General features: G+C 54.9%; 4 protein-coding genes across 4 annotated transcripts; 1 reads left to right on the top strand and 3 right to left on the bottom strand.

Annotated features, from left to right (window-relative positions):
* Positions 1-208: 208 nt before the first annotated feature.
* E0L32_004780 (uncharacterized protein) lies at positions 209-5,898 on the top strand (the record flags this gene model as incomplete). Its single annotated transcript, XM_031139228.1, has 9 exons — positions 209-1,186; positions 1,239-2,488; positions 2,541-2,627; positions 2,682-2,826; positions 2,883-3,116; positions 3,188-3,298; positions 3,362-3,468; positions 3,977-4,350; positions 4,424-5,898. 9 exons carry the CDS (start codon positions 209-211, stop codon positions 5,896-5,898), a joined length of 4,761 nt encoding a protein of 1,586 aa, XP_030996933.1.
* A 183-nt stretch (positions 5,899-6,081) lies between these two features.
* Positions 6,082-14,051, bottom strand: E0L32_004779 (uncharacterized protein; the record flags this gene model as incomplete). Its single annotated transcript, XM_031139227.1, has 16 exons — positions 6,082-6,156; positions 6,217-6,329; positions 6,405-6,619; positions 6,702-6,847; positions 6,919-6,927; positions 7,011-7,124; positions 7,180-8,248; positions 8,340-8,461; positions 8,530-8,846; positions 9,908-10,136; positions 10,217-10,467; positions 10,529-10,775; positions 10,836-11,282; positions 11,347-13,656; positions 13,715-13,903; positions 13,971-14,051. 16 exons carry the CDS (start codon positions 14,049-14,051, stop codon positions 6,082-6,084), a joined length of 5,934 nt encoding a protein of 1,977 aa, XP_030996932.1.
* Positions 14,052-15,222: 1,171 nt separating this feature from the next.
* Positions 15,223-16,085, bottom strand: E0L32_004778 (uncharacterized protein; the record flags this gene model as incomplete). The annotated part of the gene is made up of 4 exons (XM_031139226.1): positions 15,223-15,278; positions 15,353-15,803; positions 15,890-15,959; positions 16,039-16,085. The coding sequence occupies 4 exons, from the start codon at positions 16,083-16,085 to the stop codon at positions 15,223-15,225; spliced, it is 624 nt and encodes a 207-aa protein (XP_030996931.1).
* Positions 16,086-16,995: 910 nt separating this feature from the next.
* Positions 16,996-18,817, bottom strand: E0L32_004777 (uncharacterized protein; the record flags this gene model as incomplete). The annotated part of the gene is made up of 4 exons (XM_031139225.1): positions 16,996-17,923; positions 17,998-18,385; positions 18,447-18,649; positions 18,801-18,817. The coding sequence occupies 4 exons, from the start codon at positions 18,815-18,817 to the stop codon at positions 16,996-16,998; spliced, it is 1,536 nt and encodes a 511-aa protein (XP_030996930.1).
* Between the last annotated feature and the right edge of the window lie 199 nt (positions 18,818-19,016).

The raw sequence follows: 19,016 nt of genomic DNA, 5'->3' as shown, positions 1-19,016 counted from the left end.
AGGGTCAAAAATTGAGCGGTCGCGTTTTACACTCGTCTCTTGAATGCCAGGAGAGCAGAACACGCACACCGAAGACTGAGCTCCAGTCCCCCTTCAGCCCTCGAGCCGTATTTCGCATCCTCGACTTTCTCTCTCTAATCGGGCTTGACTGCCTCATTTGCCGCCAGCGTTCAATGGCCTCTCGACGCCGACCAAGCCTACATCAACAATGTTCTCCATTGCCTCTGCGCCGGCTAAACAGTCGGTGAGCGAGACCATCTCCGTCTTGAGCGGGCGTCTCACTGCCACCTTACTCGAAGATCGTCGAGCTGCCATCCTCGGCCTGCGAAGTTTCGCCAAGGAGTACCCGGCCTCCGTGGCTTCTGGAGCCCTGCGCAGCCTCATTGGCAGTCTCAGCAAGGACGGAGAAGATGTGGACACTGTCAAGGTGGTCCTCGAGACCTTGCTCATGCTTCTGAACCCAAACGAGGACAGTCCCGAAGCATCGGAAGACATTGCGCTATGGCTCGCCGACGAATTCACGCAGAGGCAGGAAAACATCACCTTGCTACTTGATCTGCTCGAGACAAACGACTTTTATTCCCGGCTCTACTCGCTACAATTGCTGACAGCTATCCTCGATGCTCGGACCGAGAGGACGGAGGAGTGTGTCTTTACCGCGCCCCTGGGCATTTCACGCCTAGTTGCCATCCTCGACGACCACAGAGAAGCGATACGAAACGAAGCTATAAATTTCCTGACTTCCCTTACTCCAACTTCGCCCGATATACAGAAGCTTGTCGCGTTCGAAAACGCCTTTGAGAGGACGTTCAAGATCATCGAGTTGGAGGGCTCCCTGTCCCAGGGTGGGCGTGTCGTGGAGGACTGTTTGATCCTGCTAGCAAACCTTTTGCAGCTGAACGCCTCGAACCAATCGCTTTTTCGCGAATCTGGGTGTATATCCTCCCTATCGAAATTGCTCAAGAGTACATACGAATCGAGTCCAGACGGAGAAGAGGTCGCTGTGTGGGCGGCGGCGCAACGGAACCGGAATACATATGCTCTCTTGGCGGTACTACGCCTGTTTCTCGTCCCCGGCGCCTTGGGAACGGTCCAGAACCAGGATGCCTTCTGGCACCATGGTTTGTTGTACCACGCTTTACAGTTAGCGTTCGGCCACGACACGGAGATCCAGATCAAGGCGCAGGTTAGACCCGACACGAATTCTTTGCACACTGCGGTGAATTGCTAATGCATAGCAGGCACTCACTGTGTGCGCCGATATCATCCGAGGCAACGCTCGTTTACAAGAGAGCTTTGCGCAGCTCCAGGTTCTCACACCCTTTCCTGGGCCGTCGGGAAGCGGAGGGGCTGCGGAAGGCGAGAAAGCCAACGGTATTCCGAAAGTGTATGTGATCGATGGGCTGCTAGACATAACCCTCAGCGTGCATCTTGCGCAGGCCTTTGACGTCCGTATGGCCGCTTGTGAATGTTTAAAGGCCTACTTCCACATTCATGCAGAGGTGCGACTGCACTTCTTGAGGCGAGCGATTGAAGGCCACAAGTCGGGTGCCGATGAGACTGCTAACGTGTTGACCACGCTACTTCGACCGACTGACGATTCCGCCTCGAGCGATCCATACCGCTATTGGTTCGCGTCCATCATCATGTTTCACCTGATATTCGAGGACCCAACTGCGAAACAAATGGCCATGGCAGTGACGGAAGGAGACGAGTCCAATGGCGAAGAGGTCGTCACGAGCATACAGACCATCACCGCCCATCTGCTAAGCAGCCTCAACAAAGGGGACGATCACCGGCTTATCACCGGCTACTTGATGTTGCTCATCTGCTGGCTATTCGAGGACTTTGATGCTGTGAACGACTTTCTAGGAGAAGGCAGTAACCTTCAAGGTTTGATCCAGGCGGTCCTCAAAAGTACCAACAACGAAGTCATTGTACAGGGCCTCTGCGCCGCTTTGCTGGGGGTGGTATATGAGTTTTCGACCAAGGATTCTCCAATCCCGAGGGCTACCCTGCAGCCAATCCTAGTAGGCAAGATGGGCCGTGATCGGTATATCGACAAGCTGAACCGGCTGAGGACGTTTGCCTTGCTTCGGGATTTCGAGGTTCTGCCCCAGAAATCCGACCCCTCGGCTGACCAGAAATGGCCTGACGTCTTTTTTGATGCCGCGTTTGTTGGCTTCTTCAAGGACAACTATTCCAGGCTCGTCAGGGCGGTAGACCGGGATCCCGGCATGGAAATATCCGTCGTGAGCAATGGTGTGCAGCGGGGAGTCTCGCGAGAGCTAGTTGACTCGCTGCGAGCCCAGTTGGAAGATAAGGAGCGGGCCTTGCAAGAGAGCCAGACCCAGATGGCGTCCCTAGAAAAGCAGCTAGCCCAGGAAAAAGTTGAACTGAGGCGAGCAAAGGAAGCGGCAGCTGGGGAGCTGAGCACAGCGCAGCAGGCGCTGGAGATAGCCCAGCAGGCCCGCGAAGAAGAGCTGAGGTGCGTTGCGGGAATGCTGCAGTCAGTGGGCGCTCGGCTAAACTGAGAACAGGAAACTCCGTCGAGAGCATCAGGCTATTTCTGAAGACCTGCAAAAGAAGCTTGACGCCTCTCAACAAAAGCACGAGGAAGAGCTGAAGTGAGTCGCCCGCGGTAGCCGACCTGGGGGTGGTACTAAACCCAGAACTCTTAGATCTACGCGCGAAGACCTCCAAAGACAGCTTGAACATGTTCGTCGAACGGCAGAGATGGAAGCACAGCGGCAGCAGCGCCGCGCCGAAGCCGAAGTTGCAGACGTACGAGCGACAGCCAGTCGGCTAGAGGTCGATGTCATGAAGGTATAGACCTCCCATCCTGAACCCAAGTCACACGGTCGATTCTCAAACCTGAACAGGCAACCAAATCGAAAATACAAGAGCTGCAATCCATGAAGGATTCATATGAAGCAAAGTTATCCAATGAGCGTGCGGCAGCCAAGAAGGCCGAAGCCACACTAGAAGAAACCCGGGCCCAGACGCAGGCGACGGAGCAGAAGAGGCGGGAAGCGGAGTCGGCTCTGGAGTCGGCCGAGGAGGTACGCAGGGGGGTAGAGGAGCAAGCTAAGGCTGCCAAGGCCCAGGTGCAGGAGGTAAGACCATTGCCCTCGGAGGACCATATCACACTGGGCGGAGAGAGACTAACGCTTGGCTGGTACGGCAGAACATGTCTCTCCTGAAGAAATGCGAGGATGAAAAACAGACAATCCAGACCGAACTGGATGACCTGCTCATGGTGTTTGGTGACCTCGAAGAAAAGGTGGCAAAGTACAAGGTAGGTCGTCGCCGTCATTCAACATCTGTATGATTGGACTTGTGTGCTAACCCGCCCCCCCAGGCTCGCTTGAAAGCGCTGGGAGAGGAAGTTTCGGAAGGTGAGGAGGAGGAGGAGGAGGAGGAGGGCGAGGATGGCTCCGACGAAGAAGAGGCTACCAATGACGCAGAGTGAGCAGGATATCAGCCACCCCAGTCACCGATCAATGATGGCGATATGGCTTGCGTGATATGGCTTGCGTGACCTGGGCGGAGCAGAAGATGGTCCCCGGCTGCTCAGGGCAGGATCAAAGACAAGCAAATCATCAAAGTCAGGCATAGCATCCAATGTCTTCAGGACCCTTGGGCACGATCTGCCGAGCGATATCAACCCAAGTCCCTTAAGTCTTCTAAGCCTTTGCACCAGGCATGCATGATAAATAACTATCTCGATCGTTGCTCGAATGCGATGCGATGTTCCCTTCGGCTCGCTCCTTTTTCACTTCAGATGGTTCAGGAGTGCGCGTCGAATTTAGCAGACTTGGACCCAAGGAAAAACAAAGCAGCGATAAGATAATAAATTTGAAAAATACGGAGTCTAAAAATTCATCCCACTTGGACATGGGACCCGCACATGACATCAAATTATTCCACGTTTCTGGACACAATCTGAACACAATCGGAACACAATCCGGAACAGCGCTGTTGTCTCTCATTCCCAACCCACTCACTTCGAAGTGCTTGACGAGAGCCGGGCCATCTCGGGCTGTTCTCTGCACCGCCTCCCCCAGCACAACATCTGTTGGTCGCCGACACACATATCTCTTCCCACCATGTCCAAGGAAGAAGAAGCCCACTCAGACTCGGATGTCTCGAGCGAGGAAGGCTGGGTTGATGCTGATGGCGAAGAGGCCGAGGAGCAGCTCGCCATTATTTCGCTTCTTGATGACCGCGTCTTTTCCGATGCCGCCTCCATGTTGTCCTACTGCAAGGACAAGTTCGGACTTGACTTCCTCGCGATTCGTGAACGACTGTCCCTCGACTTTTATGGCACAATCAAGCTTATCAATTTCAGTGAGTAGCCACCGTCCGATCCCACCCCCCCGGGACCTTTGCTTGATCATGATCTCATTCTGACCTCGAATAGTCCGCCAGAGGGTGCATGAAGGGGTCGCCCTACCCAAGGAGATTTCCGCAGAAGACATTGTGGACGACCGCTATCTGAAGCCCGTGCTTGATGATGATGCTCTGATTCTCTGCCTCGACGAGTTGCCAGACCCGTCGACAGAGTCAGTCCATGGGGGTCTTGCCGATGATCCCAATCCTCCATCAGAGGGTGCCAGCCGAGACGCAGAGGGTCTGCTCAAGGAGAACACCCAACTGCGCGAAGAGTTGGACCGGCTAGCGAAGCAGTTCCAGAGCTATCGTGAGGCGGTTCAGCAAACCTTGGATCAACGATGGGGGGATGACGACATCAATGATTCTTCAACCCCTGCCAGCAAGGGTGATACCAAGACGAGGGGGGATGAATCTGAATACTATTTTGAATCCTACGCCCACAACGGTCAGTGGTCCCACCCATCTACTTCGCCCTTTATTAGTCGTGTTCATCCTGACAATACATGCGCAGATATCCACGAGACCATGCTCAAAGACACAGTGAGAACCGATGCGTACCGTGATTTTATTTACAACAATAAAGATATCTTCGCTGGAAAGACGGTGCTGGACATTGGCTGCGGCACCGGCATCCTGAGCATGTTCTGCGCAAAGGCAGGCGCTAAACAAGTCATTGCTGTCGATCGGTCCGAGATCATCGACAAGGCGAGAGAGAACATCTTTCGCAATGGTCTCGCAGAGAGCATAACATGCCTGAAAGGCAGGATCGAAGAGGTGACCTTGCCGGTCGCGCAGGTCGACATCATCGTCAGCGAATGGATGGGCTACTGTTTGCTCTACGAGGCCATGCTTCCGAGCGTTCTTTGGGCCCGTGACAGATATCTGGCGCCCGACGGACTGCTGGTCCCCAGCCACGCGACTCTCTGGATTGCCCCCGTCTCGGACTCAGAGTACGTCTCTGACCATGTCACGTTCTGGAGAGATGTGTACGGCTTCGATATGGAAGGCATGATGGAGGGCATCTACAAAGATGTTCGCGTCGATGTCTTACCAGAGAAGTCCGTGTGCGGACGGCCGTCCATGTTCCGCTACCTGAACCTGCACACTGTCACGTCGCAAGACCTTGTCTTCAGCAGCAAGTTCTCCTCCTCGGTCTCGGCGGACGCGGACTCTCTCGACGCCTTTCTTGTCTGGTTTGACATCTTCTTTGCGCTCTCGCGAGAAGCCGAGATCGTTCCCGAGGACATCACTGCTCAAGAGTGGGCTGCGAGAGGAACCGACGTCGTGGCCTTTACTACCGGCCCTTTCAAGACGGAAACCCACTGGAAACAGGGCCTCTTGCTCAACCAGACGAAAACCCCGTCTCCGTTGAAGAGTGGAGAGGTGGTCGAAGGAGAAATTACTTTCTCGGTGGCCGACGACAATGCCCGAGCACTGTCACTCCGGGTTGACTGGTCTGAGGGACCCAGGGGGAAGAAGACGCAAACGTGGGCTTTGAAGTAATATAGTAGACGTGCGACTTTGTCTCTGATTCTCTGGGCTCAAAATCATCTCAAAGCTCTTAAGGATCCCTGCCCTGGTAAAACAATGGTTCTATGGGGAAAGTTATCTATACAGACTTGAACGATGTCTACTGTCCACATAGTGATATGATTACGGCGTCTATCTTCCGTGCACCCAGGATCTTCACAAGTGAGGCACACCTGCGCTCTGCATGATGAGGTTGACAATGCTCAAGAAGCCCTCACCCAGGATGAACCCCTGTAGTAAGTCAGTCGACGGGGCAGGCAACGAAACGTGACGCAAGGAGCAACGGCTTACCGATGCGAGTACAATCAACGGGGTTTCTGGGCGGCCTGACACGGAGCGCCAATACCAGCTGAGGATGCCCCCGATTGTTCTGGCGAGGGTGAAAGAGGGAACGTTGTACATGCCTGCAAGTCGAAGAGTTAGCGGCTCCGCCCCTGAAGAAAGAAGCCCGGAAAGATGTTCAATATGGCCAGGCTTACCAACAGCTACGGCAATGCCGCCCGGAATAAAAGCGCGCCAACTCTTGCCCACGTTACGTATCCTGAAGGCTGTCAAGACGGCGAACACTGCTGCAAATGCCATCGCCCATTCCTTAGCCATGTATGGTAGGCCTTGTCCGGTGACGAGCCGCGCCGTGAATATCCACACGTAGCCTGTTGGAACCTGGAACAGCTCTCCGGGTATTTGGTAGACACTGGAACACGGGAGTAAGGAAACGAAGTTAGCCAATGTCGAGCACGCAGCACTACCACTATGGTCAATACGGATCTACTGACGCGGTGTAAAGCTTGTAGATGAAGGCGCTGACGATGGAGCCGACGGTGGCCCCAATGACCTGGCCCCAGAACTGAGCCTTCGGCGCTGCACCTAAGAGGTGACCGGTTTTGAGATCCTGCATTAGATCGCCGGCTTGCAAGGCGCCCTGTATCGCTTTAGCTAGGTCCGGCCACGCGAGTGGCTCTCACTCTGGGTCCATCATGAGCGTCGACTTACAGCTTCAGACTAGTGAGCAGCCTCGTTAGTTCTCCTGTAGGAACGGAAACACTGTGCCATCCCAAGTTCAGCGATTGAATGGATAGACTGACCACTGCTCCGGCGACGAGGTTGATCAAAACGCTCGACTTATGAGACTGGGGGATGATGAAAGCAAAGAACAGCTGCGCAAGCTTGGAGATGCCCGAGACCGGATTGAGATCGGTCTACCATGGTCAGTGTCAAGACGAGCCCGGCACCGCATGCTGTTGCGACACTCACCTCACCCAGGGCTCTCACGCCCATGATGCTGAGAAAAAGGGCCATGAACACCGCTATGACCGTGGCGTACAGCGGAACAAGGTCGCCAAATACCAGGCGGATGCAGAATATGCAGAAGGCAATCGACAAAATCAGCCCGACCCAGACTACTCGATCACTGACCTGCTGATGTGGGGGTGCATCTTCGTCGTCCGTAACCAGTGTATGGTCACGGTCTTCCACCGTCGACCCGTCGACACCGAGGTCTGAGAGCGGGCTCGGCGGGACTGGCAGTGTGGCCGCTGCCGCTGCGGATGCTCTAGGAGCGGCTTCATCGATATCATCACCGTTGATGCTAGTGTAACCATCGCGGTCCCGGAGGAGTGACGGTGACCATCCATGTGGCAGACGGTCCCTCGTGAATTTGACGGCCTCTGGAAGGTATTGCAGCATGGAGCGTCCGGCAATGTGGCCCAGGCTGATGATCGCATCGGCGAGCATGATGGCCAATGAGGTCCAAACGATCCATCCTTTACTCCCCCTCTCCCAGTCGTCGATGGAACCTGGCGCCCAGCCCTTGAACTTTGCCAGAGGCGACAGGACGCCCCATCCCAAGAGGGCACCCAGCAACATGTGGAGTGTCGTCTCCGGACCCATAATGATGCCCTGCCCTACGTAAGCAAGGCTCGGGTTCAGCGTCCACAGCCATGTCGAGGCCGCCGTGAATCCAAATATAGGAATGTTATGGAGGACGGGGAAGAAGTAGGTTGCGAAAGTCAAAAGTCCCGAGACAAGGAAGCAGACGAAAAGGAGGCGAAGGTTCGCCTTCCAGTCACTTTCAGAATCCGCATCGCGCGCACCTTGGTCTACTGAACCACAAGCCGCTTCATCGTCGGGCAAGGGCTCGCCGATGCGGAATTCTGCACTTTCTCTGCCCGAGACGGCCAGACTAGCAAAGCCGGCCGCAAGATCCTGGCTGGCATCGCCGCCCTCGACCCGCTGCGTCTTCCCATGCAGAACTCCAATGAGAACGGCAGTGCTAAATCCGCTAGGGAACTTGAGCCGCTCTCTGATGATGACTTGTCGCCGCCTAAGATTCGCATAGGTAAGCCAATATTCCGTCCACAGTTTGGCGCCGTTGCAGCCGCGGTTCGTACCGCTGACTGGGTTGGTCAACTCACAGTGGCACGGCGAATACGACGCCAAAATAACATAGTCCGAGAGACCAGACAATAAGCTTCCACACGCTCAAGTCTACGGGACCTCGCTCTTCGGGCGTGAGCAGATAGTTCATTGCTGGGAGCTAGAATGCACGCCCGACGATTGTCAGCTCCAGGAAGTCTTTGACAGAGGGACCTGCAAGGCACGTACCACGCCGACAAAGCCACAGCCAAGGGGCATGATAGCCATGCCACCCGCAACGCTCTGCACGAGGACGTTCTCCACCGGCGAGAAGGGGAACTTGAGGTGTCTCGACAGGGCCTTGAACAAGCCGAACCCCATCAGGCTCGCCGGCATGGACATGATGCTGACCCATCCCGTTTGCAGCCCAAAATACATGTTGGAGAAGCAGATGACCAGGCCGACCAGGAGGCCGACTAGGACACCGCGCACGGTGAAGCTTCTGCCTTCGACAACGACCATCTTGGGCGGTGGCTCAGGCAGGCACTGGCGCCTTGCGCGGCCTTCTGTCCGATTTACGCGTGCACGTGCGCGTGCGTGTGCGTCAGGCAAGGAAGAGTATACGAGGCGGGTTGGCTAGCAGTGCTGTGTGAGTCGGCCATGCGGATGCGAGGACGTGACGGGAGCAAGAAAGATACCGAAAGTCGTCCGAGCGGGACAGGCAGCGCAACACCGCGGCCCGTCCTGACCCGCCGCCCCGCAATTCTCGGTCGGCACCCACCCGGTGCTGTTCTGCCAATGATGAGATGATGTGTCAGCAGCATATTATCAACACGCCGTCAGCTATTTCCTCTTTCCAGCTCTCTCGTTTCAAAACGAGACCCGGCGTCACTGTCATGTCCTTTCATGGCGTAATCTCGTCTTTTTTCTCTCTTCTATTCTCCTTTCAGTTCTCATCGACTTGTATCTGTTGTGTGTTCATGCATACCAGGCAGGGGAAGTGCTCAATAACAAGAATCTACTGTCCATAGATATTTCTCGGAAGAAACAGCCGAACCTTCACTATAGATGGCTCTCGAAGCGATCATCCATCATCAGAGGAGAGCTCAAGGAGCCCAGAATTACATATAACAGGGGCTGCATCACCCTGGCATCTCTGGGCCTGGGTGGTGATGTCAACATCCACCCGCTCCGGAACCCGTCAGGTGGGCTTCTGATCTACCTATCTCTTGATGCGGAGCCTAGATTGAGCACATGTATTCTTGGCACTTTGCATGGAACGGGTGTGCTATCCGCCAAGGTGTCCTCTTTAGAAGCCAAAGCTATCTAGCAGCGAATTCGCATCTGGCTCCTCAAAGACTGTGGCTGTGGCCGGCGGATGGCTCGCGATGCCACTTGTCTTTGGGGTGATGGGAGAAGTTGGAAGATCTGCGACTACCAAAGAGCTCCTACGCCGTAACAACTTCAAAGGATTGACTTCGCCGCCTAGGCCAGGGGCAATTGCACTCCCAGTGTGAAGAAACTCCCAATTGCGTACTACGTGACTCGTCAGTCTCGACCGTAGCGTCGACTTCGAAAAGAGGCATCAAGGAATTGCACCGCCGCAGAAGCACGAAGGTAGACTCACCAATGTCCAAGCCCAGCAGATCGCAGCCCATCCGGTCATACAGACGTGCGCTATGCAAGACAAATTCCCATTCTACCTTTGGAGTGACCTTGGATGCGCCCCGAAGTGTCTGCAGCGTCTTCTGGCGTAGTTGGGAATACAGTATGACCAGCGCCGGATCATCCATGAGAAACAACTTGGATTTGATGTCGGCCGGATGTGGTGTCTCTAGTAGCGAAAAGACCGGGGTCTTTTCAACACACGGTTAGACTGCGGACATCTTCGAGGCGTGTACGCCATCGACCCCATGACAAGACGTGGCGGACTTACGATCAAAGCTCGGACGGCCATATCTCTGCGGTGCAGCATCCAAAAGGCCCATGACGCCAGCCAGCGGTTGCCCTCTTGGGAGGCAATCGTCAACACCTCTTCCTCGAGCAGCTTGCGCAGTACTGGCCCCTGGTCACCGCCGTGGACACGGGCTACCGCCACAGCAAGCTGGAGGTCTTTGAGCTGGTTTAAGCAGACGTTGACAGCGTCCTGCAGGTGGTCAGCCAGCAGGAAGAATGCCGCGGCATATTCTGGGGACGGTTAGTAAGCGAAGCGCGACGCCGCGAGGGGCGAGCAAGCAACTTGTCATACCGAATCTCCTCTTGCTCATCAGCGCGTATGCATTCTTGAGAGCCGTAGTCTTCCATTTTGGATCGTCAAAGTTGTTGGAGAGTAGCCTGAGGGTAGCCCCTTGCTCCCGATTCCACGACGCCATGCGCCACAGACCCTGGAGGACCGTCTTCTTCTTTAGCGCCAGGTAAAAGAGGCTGCAGTCGACGGGGTTCTTCATCTCGCTTTTTGTGTACTCGTTGCGCGCGATGATCTCGAATTGAGCCCGCTAAGTGGAGAGTCAGCAGGAGAGGGGTAGAAAGAGGAGTTGCTGCAAGACAAAACTTACGACCGCCGACATGTCGGTGAGCCACATGAACATACCGCTTTCGCGAGCATGTTCCCAGAGTACGGTGCCATGGTGCTGGCGCGAAATGAAACCAACTAGTATGTCTTGACTCGTAGAATGATAGGCCCAATTGATCTCCCTCCATGACAGATATATCTCGCTCGTCCTGCCTTTTCGAAGGGCATGCTGGCGGAAGAACAGCATATATCTTGCCGCATTCTCGTCCATGGACCGGCGCTGAGTCTCGACTAGGCCGGCACACTCCACAATATCCACGAGCTGGATCTGCTCATGTCCAGAGAGCTGGGGCAAGGCTACCCGGGTCAGCTTCTCGTTGATCGCCTGAGCTACTTCCTCGTTGAAGCTGTCGTCGTCCTCGGAGCTATCGACACCCTCGCGGACGAAATAAGCGTTCTTTTCCCTCTCAGCACCAGTTATGTTGGAGATCTTGACGTCGGATTCCCTTTTAGCGATTGTCAAGGTAGTACACATGCCCAGAAGCTTAACTCACATCTTTATCCATGTAGAACTCTTCCAAATCCAGACCCAGGTAGTCGTCGATGTTCTCGCCCTCAAGCCAGTACTTGAGTGTCTTGTGCAATGCAAGCAGAATCTTCTTGAGTAGGTTGCTCTTGCCGGCGAGCATGCACTGGCTGAGAAACTGGGGGTGGAAGACGGGCAACGGGCCGTTGAGTCTCTGCACAACTTCGAAGAGGTCCAGGCGGCCGCTCCTTCGCTGTGGAAGGCGAAGATGCGTGGCGGTGGAGGCTGAGGGATCAAACGTTCGGTCGTAGGTAAAGAGTTGGTTTCCACTGCCGATAACCAGGTGTCCGTCACCGAGCCAGGTCGAGTCTCCTATAGGATGTGCCGTCAAGTCGCGTATGCTTATCTCGCGGATCGATGCCCAGGCAGGACCTTTGTTCAGATAGTCGAATCGCATCTGGGCAAGTAAAACAACACGGTGGGGGAATCCTACGGCAAGAATAGATTGTGAGTCTGGCGTGGAAGTCCAATCTAGATCCTGCACGGTGTTTCCCGCCTCGAACGACATGGCATACTCCAGACGAGCTCCGCGAATGTCCCAAATTGTGACCGTAGACCTGTCGGAGTTGACGAGCGCTGCCTTCTTCATCGTGCTTCCGCTTACAAGCGCTGGCTCTCGAAGACCCGTCTCCAGCGACGACGTAGACAACCAGTCGACTCGCTCGTGGCTGTGGTCAACTCGAGCCGTCCAGAACTCAACTCGTCCGGTGTGTGTATAAGAGATGGCCACGTCTCGTGCAAACACATCTAGGAAGCCTGCTACGTGGGGCGTCGAGCCGGCGGGATCAACGGGCAGTACGTAAGCCAGATCCCCGGCATCAGGCAGCTCAAACTCGTAGAACTTACGAATGGACGGCTTGGAGTGTCCGTTGGTACTGATATGAGCGACCGAGGAATTGTAGGGGGGCAGGTGGACTTCCCAGACCACTCCCATCTTCTCCGATGTGATGGTCGCGACATGTGCGACCAGGTTTTCCTCCACCCTCTTCCTTGGTAGTATGAGCAGGCAGAGTGGTTTACCGGGAAGATCAAAGCCACACGTGGCCAGAAGAAATGGAGTCGGCTGCCGGCAGTCCCACAGAGTGATCTTGTCGTGAAAGAGGAAGATGACAAAACGACCTTTCCGCATGACACAGATACGGTGAATATGGCCAGCCTCAGGCAGGACGCTTTGCTGAGCAAGCGGAACTCCATCGCTGTCGAGAGCATGATTCCAGATAACACACTCACCCAGAGCCGTACGCGAGACAATGGAGCGGCCGCTGAAGTTCCGGACAATCTTGCGAATGGGACCTGAATTGCCAGACCAGGTGCGTGTGTGCACCAGTTTGCGTCCTTTGGCGGTCTCGTCCAGGAGAACTTCTATGTTTGTCTGGAAGAGCTCGATTTTGCCAGAAAAGTCATGCATGAGGATCTGGAGATGACCCCTCGGCCTGTTGCAGTAGTTGTAGATCTCAACGTGAGGTATTGAGTCGGCATCCGTCTTGAGCCTCGACAGGAAGTCGAGATCTTTGGAGGTGACTTGGGCAATGCTAAAGACGTCATGGGTCGTTTGCGATTTGCGACCGACATTCTCCAGCGAGAGCGCAGACATGGCTCCGCGACCGTCCATGACCACGCAAACCTCGGAGCTTCGGTTGGCAACTTGGATCAGATGGCGTAATGCGGCCGCATTGCCCCCCTCTGATGAGCCGCTCTCCTGCACTGCGGCCTCTGTCGCGGCAGACAGGTCTCGTCCTTGGATGATGAAGGCCCAACGCAGGTTGCTGCTCAAGGTAGCGCTCTGAATCGACTCTCCCAGGTCAACTGTCCCCCATAGCTGAAGATGGTGGCAGCTGTGGGCGTCAGGGCGTGTCCAGATGCGCAGAAAGTTGTCAGAGCAAAAGGTGTACAGGACGTGCTCTATGGAGTGGTCGACATGGTAAGGCTTGCGCCATTGGAGACCAGTCACAACACCCGGGTGCCTCAGATACGCAAAGTCGAAGCGGACGTCCTCGGCGCCATAGCTCAGCCGCCGCCAGACCTTGACCAGACGGTCGCAGTCTCCAGCAGAAGCAATGTAGCTCGAGTCATACGAAAGGCTGGCCAATTTCGCGGGACTGGCAAGGGCTTTGCGCCACCGGCAGACTGGGGTGGAAGCAGTTTGGTAGAGCGAAAGCGCAGAGCGGGCTACAAGTAGTTCTTCAGAGGCGGCCCACGAGAGGGCCAAGGTTCCAATCTCATGACCCAAGGCGTTATCGATGCCGGAGTCGGCGGCGAAGGTCGCTTGGAGGGCCCACTGCGCGCCAGGTCAGTCGGGATTGCTCGTGTTCAAGGGATATCGGGCGTGTGCCTACTCTGAGTGCATCTTCATCCTGGCCAAAAGGCTTGTATATTCGGACAGATGTCTCGGTGCAGGTTGCGATCTTGCCAGAAGCTTCGTCAAAGGCAACCGCCTGCAGAGTCTCGTCGGCGTCGTCGTACACAGTCTGGATTAGCGTCGCATGGTCGGACAGGATTGCGAAAGCATTGCCGCTTATATAGACCTATGTTTGCAAACAGACTGCTGTTAGTACGCTGAGATGGCGGGCGGCCCATTCAGGAGCAGCTTACAATGATGCGCCGGGCGCCCCAAAGGCCTGTAGCAAGAGCCTGCAGCCTGGACTCGGGCTTGCCGGGAAGGACGGCCTTCATGCTACCTGGTACTGCGATAGTCGCTTGACATGTCGAGGGACAGAGGTGGCAGTGTTCAGGCACGATAAGGCAGGCTATGTTGGCCGACGCAGGTCAATTGCCGTAGAAGGGTCCCAGACGTGAGATTAGCAAGATGCTGCCAATCTCCTCCGGCTCGTATATGCTGGAATGGGGGCAAAAGACGTAGATGTATGGTCGGACAAGCGAGTACGACGAATCTTTCAATGCCGTTGTTAGGAGCGAAGAGGAGCACTCGAGGAAGATGCGCCCAAAAGCGACGACACTTGAGGGTTGCTTTCCGTATCGAGCCGGTCTTGAGCCCTCTGGAAGCGGTCAAGGTTGTACGGCAAGCTCTTGAATGCCTTGCCTTGTACAACGTCGACAGCGCTGAGTCGCAATGAGGTTGTTCAAGGACCGTGGGGAAGCTGATGTAGTGGCATGCATGTGGTTCAGTATGAAGCAAGACAACCAACAGGAGATTGAGCCTCACTCATGCTCTAGCACTTCGATGGAGCTTGCGCGTGGACTGACACGCCCCAGCTAGCTGTGCGCCAGCCCGCGTCATTGCCTAATGTACCTTCTTTAGGTAGGTACCTAAGGGGAAGTACAAATAGATGGATAGATGACTTGGTGCGCGCATTCGCCGAGTTAGTACGCACAGGTACCTCTGTAGCAGGTGGATCAGTACGGAGTAGGTACATTACATACCTCCACATAGGTACCTACCTAGCCGCATTCCATCTCTCGTCCTTGGATCAGTTGATGGCATCAGCAACACTCTTCACACATACAAGACTCCGTAAACGTGTTTGAAAACACTTGATGTCAATCTGGTGAGTTCGCGCGCCTTTTTGGTCTTTTGTTGGCGACATGGATTCGACGCTTCCTGCACCATGGCTGCGCCTTGATCCGTGGAAAGATGGTTGCTCAGTCCGACTTCCTTGTATTCATATTATGTACACACACACACAATCATACACAATGCTCCCGTATGTCCGCAAACTCTGGACGAGAGCATAGCTTCCCCCTTCTAGCTCTATCGTTAATGTACACTAGAGATGCGAGTATATCCTACAGACACCATGATGCAAGGGAAGCAGATAAAAACGCAAGACATGTGGAAGTATGCATCCTCCGTCTAGGTGCGGAGGAAAGAGCTGGCTTTAGACTTTCAAGTGCTCGTGGTCGGAAAACCTCTGATGTTGCCGTTGTCGTCGTACTTGGCCTCTGTGGGGGGAAGAGAAAGTGGTGAGCACGACTTGACCTTTCCCCGATCCGTATACGACCACGGAAAGACTTACTGAAAAAGGTATATGACAGTGTCACTGTCTCGACACCCTTCATATTGAGATCATTCAACATGTCGGGATCGAGGTAGAAAAAGACGGGCATGTCCACCGTCTCGCCGGCATTCAACCTCTGCTCCTCAAAGCAGAAGCATTGAATCTTGCTAAAGTATGGGGCGACCTGTCCCGGAGTCACACTGTAGGTCGCCACGCCGATGATGTCCTTGTCGCTCTTGTTTGTGGCCGTGTAGAACGCCAGAGCCGTTTCGCCCGGGAGCACTCGCACCTCTCGTTGCTGGGGAACGAATTTCCACGGCAGCAGGTCCGAAACCGAGGCATTGAATGTTACGCGGATCCGTTTGGCGTCGGTCACGGGCTGCAAGCGACTCGCAAGATCCCCTCCGTCCCCTCCACCGTGGTTAGGCGCCCGAATTGGCTGTCCTCCCCACCCGGTCGTTTGGCAGATCTGGCAACAGGAAGAGGAAGACAGTGGTCAGCAGACGGCGTCTTGATGGTTGAAAGGTCACTTGGCTGGGCATGTAGAATGCTCACCATCTTGTACAGAGGCACGGAGCCGTACGAGAGAGCGACAGTCCCCAACATCACACTGATCACGTAGTACCTGGACAGGACCCAGAGTCAGCCATGCCTCTCACACCCCGCAGATGCGCGCCATGCTTGCCCTGGCAGACAGTACTCACATAGTGGAAGCATTCTTCTTCTTGAGCTGGGCAGAGACATGCTCCATGTTGGGCGCCGAAGCTCGCTGTGCACTGGGTCGTGGGCCGGTCGACGCAAAGCGCAGACCTCTGGCCACCACGTTCGGGACGGATCGACTCCGTTGTGTTCGACATGAAGAACAACACCAGCTCAGGTTCTGCCGCAGCAGGCGCAGAGTCTGGCGCCTTGAGAAATCCATTGCGCGCTTCTCGACGCGTTTGTAATGTGCAATGGCAGAGAGTGCGACTCGTCGAGCGAGAGATGGATTGACCGGATGGCGTGGTGTGGACTGATAAGTCGACTAGGTACCCCAATCAATTGATGCAAATCCCGAGACCCTGCGGAGATCAATGGCTTGGGTGGGGAAAAAAAGAAAGGTCTTATCGCTGGTTATCTCACTAGCCCGTGCATCCTTATTGCCTGGTAGAATTGATCTAGTCTTTTCTCCCCTAAATTGTCGCTTGGAGTAAGGTACGTACTACCCTCGCCTTACCTTGGAACATATCAGACTCATTATCTGATCAACAAAGCATGAAAAGACCAGATCAATTCTACGCCCCTGTGCCCACTGACCACTGGCTTTCTCTCACCGTCATGCAATAGCTCTTGTCAGCATTTGATCTCAGATAATCCCTTCCTTGGGAGACGCTCGAAACTCGAGCCCTGTCAGCCGAATTCCGACTGATGGCACGTAAGCATGCAATTGAAATCGCGAGTCAACATCAGCCGTCAGAGATCCCAAGCTGCCCAGCCATCTGTGCTTTGATCATGTATATGAGGAACTTCTAGAAACTCTAAAACCGGAAGAATGACTGGGTCTTCAAGCGTCATGGTACCTCCCCCTGGCGCCTAGAGGCGCGAGTGGGATCAACACGAGCACTCCGCCCGTCACGGGTGGCAAGACAATTGAGAAATGAGGTGGCTCTATCAATGCGCCATTACATCTGTTTCTGATCCCTGCCTTGGAGCCTGTCGATAGTGCATCCAACTCGAGCGGGCCTCATGTGCGTGATCTTGCCCCAGGTCCAGTCGAGAACATTGATGAGACACACTTGTATCACCACAACGGCAGCTCTCAAGACCAAGTCTGCGAGGCCTATTTTGGGCTCCCGTCCCCTGCTAAACGTAGAATCGACGAATTGAAAAGGCAGGACAGCCCCGAGGTGCTCTTGAGCGACATACAGGCCGCTGGTAAACCCGTCCTCGTGAAACCCGTATTTGGTCCAGGCACCCGCGTAGCTGATGCCTCTCTTGTTCTGTATCCGTGGAAGACGCTGTTGCGCCCTGATTGCTGCACTGTTGTACAACGGGTGAGCGTAGGAATAGCGTCCCTGAACCTTGTTCGGGTCTGGTTCTTGGAGCGGGTTGAGCGTCACCAGCACGTCGCCGAATGTTTTGCTGTCAATATGCTGGAGAATGTTCATATTGTACGTCAGCGAGACCTGGTCTATCCTGCCACTTGAGCTCTCGGGAGACGAGAGTGTCAGGTAATTCCAGCTGGACCACGCTTTCCGCGATGCAGGCATGAGTGAGAGGTCCGAGTGCAGGACTGCCGTGTTTTCCGAGGTCTGGAACGCGGACATGATGGCGTGCTCCTCCTCGCTTGCATCGGCGTTGATGATGGAGTAAGCCTGGTCGCCATGCGTCGCAAGGATGACATGATCAAAGGTCTCATGGACGCCGCCAGCAAACCGCAGTATGACTTTCCCATCTTCTCTACTCGACACAGATAAGACTGCAGTATTTAGGAACACGTTTTCCTTGGGGAATCGACTCATTACTGCGTCGATGTACGCTTTGGAGCCAACTGGGATGGTGAGCCAGTCTGGACGTTTGGCAACTGTGGACAACAGGTGATGGTTCCACCTTGAGCAAGAGGGGGTCAATGAGACAGTTCAGAAGGAGGGACAACAGACCAAGCACTCGGTCGCTCAACTCACATGAACCGTACCAGCGTCACGGCTGGGAATTCGAGCGAGCATTTGTCGGGGCTAGTGCTCCAGACTGCCGCGGTCATGGGAATCAGGTAGTCGTCACGGAAAGCGTCTGAATAACCTTGACGTTCCAGATACTCGCCGATGGTCATGTCGGATTTGGTCTTGGAGGCCGCATCATCACGGATCAGGTCCAGGGCGAACTGGTTGAAGCGAATGATGTCGAATATCATCCGCCATAGCCGGGGCGAAAGCAAGTTCCTTCTTTGACAGAAGACAGCATCAAGACTGGTGCCCGACCATTCGAATAGTCCGTGGTCCCTCGAGACGCCAAAGGTCATCTCGGTCGGTACTGTGTCCACGTGAACTTGTCTGAGGAAGTTGATAAAGTTCGCTGGACAGTGTCAGAGAAGCAAAGCATGGGGTTCACCCCGGTGTAACATGGGAGGACTGACGATAGGTGGCCGTGTTGAGCACGATGAAGCCGGTGTCAACATTGGTGGTTTGGCCGTTGTGCTTCCACTCGACGGTATTAGTATGGCCGCCGAGCCGATCTGCGGCCTCGTACAAGTAGACATCGTGAGGCGTTTGACCCAGTGCCCAGAGCGCCGCGATGCCAGCTGATCCACTGCCGACAACAGCGACTCTCTTCTTCTTGCTGCTCTCAGTTCAGTATCTCTCCTCAGATGCATATGACCGCCTACTTGAAGAGGGAGAGAGCAGAGGTTGGGTCGGTATGGCATGTGTACCAACCAGTCTAGCACCCCGCGACGGATACAATGCATATTCGGAACATCACGAATACTCACATCGAATGAGCAGCCATGGCCGACTGACTGCGCACGGGGGTCCCTCGGCGGCGAAGTTGTCGAATTGCCAAGACGGATCCTGTTCACCACGAGGATACCAGGCTATCAGAGGGGAAGATTGAATTGCGGGTAAGGCGTGTTTAATAGAAAGGATGGCGGCGAAGAGGCAATCACGAATGTTTATTCAACAAGCTAGCTGACGCGAGCACACATGCA

Source organism: Thyridium curvatum (genome assembly GCF_004353045.1).
Source record: "Thyridium curvatum strain D216 chromosome Unknown NODE_23_length_467585_cov_82.455940, whole genome shotgun sequence".
NCBI lineage: Eukaryota > Fungi > Ascomycota > Sordariomycetes > Thyridiales > Thyridiaceae > Thyridium > Thyridium curvatum.
The sequence above is the reverse complement of the archived record's forward strand: the minus strand, read 5'-3'. Positions and strand labels throughout refer to the sequence as shown.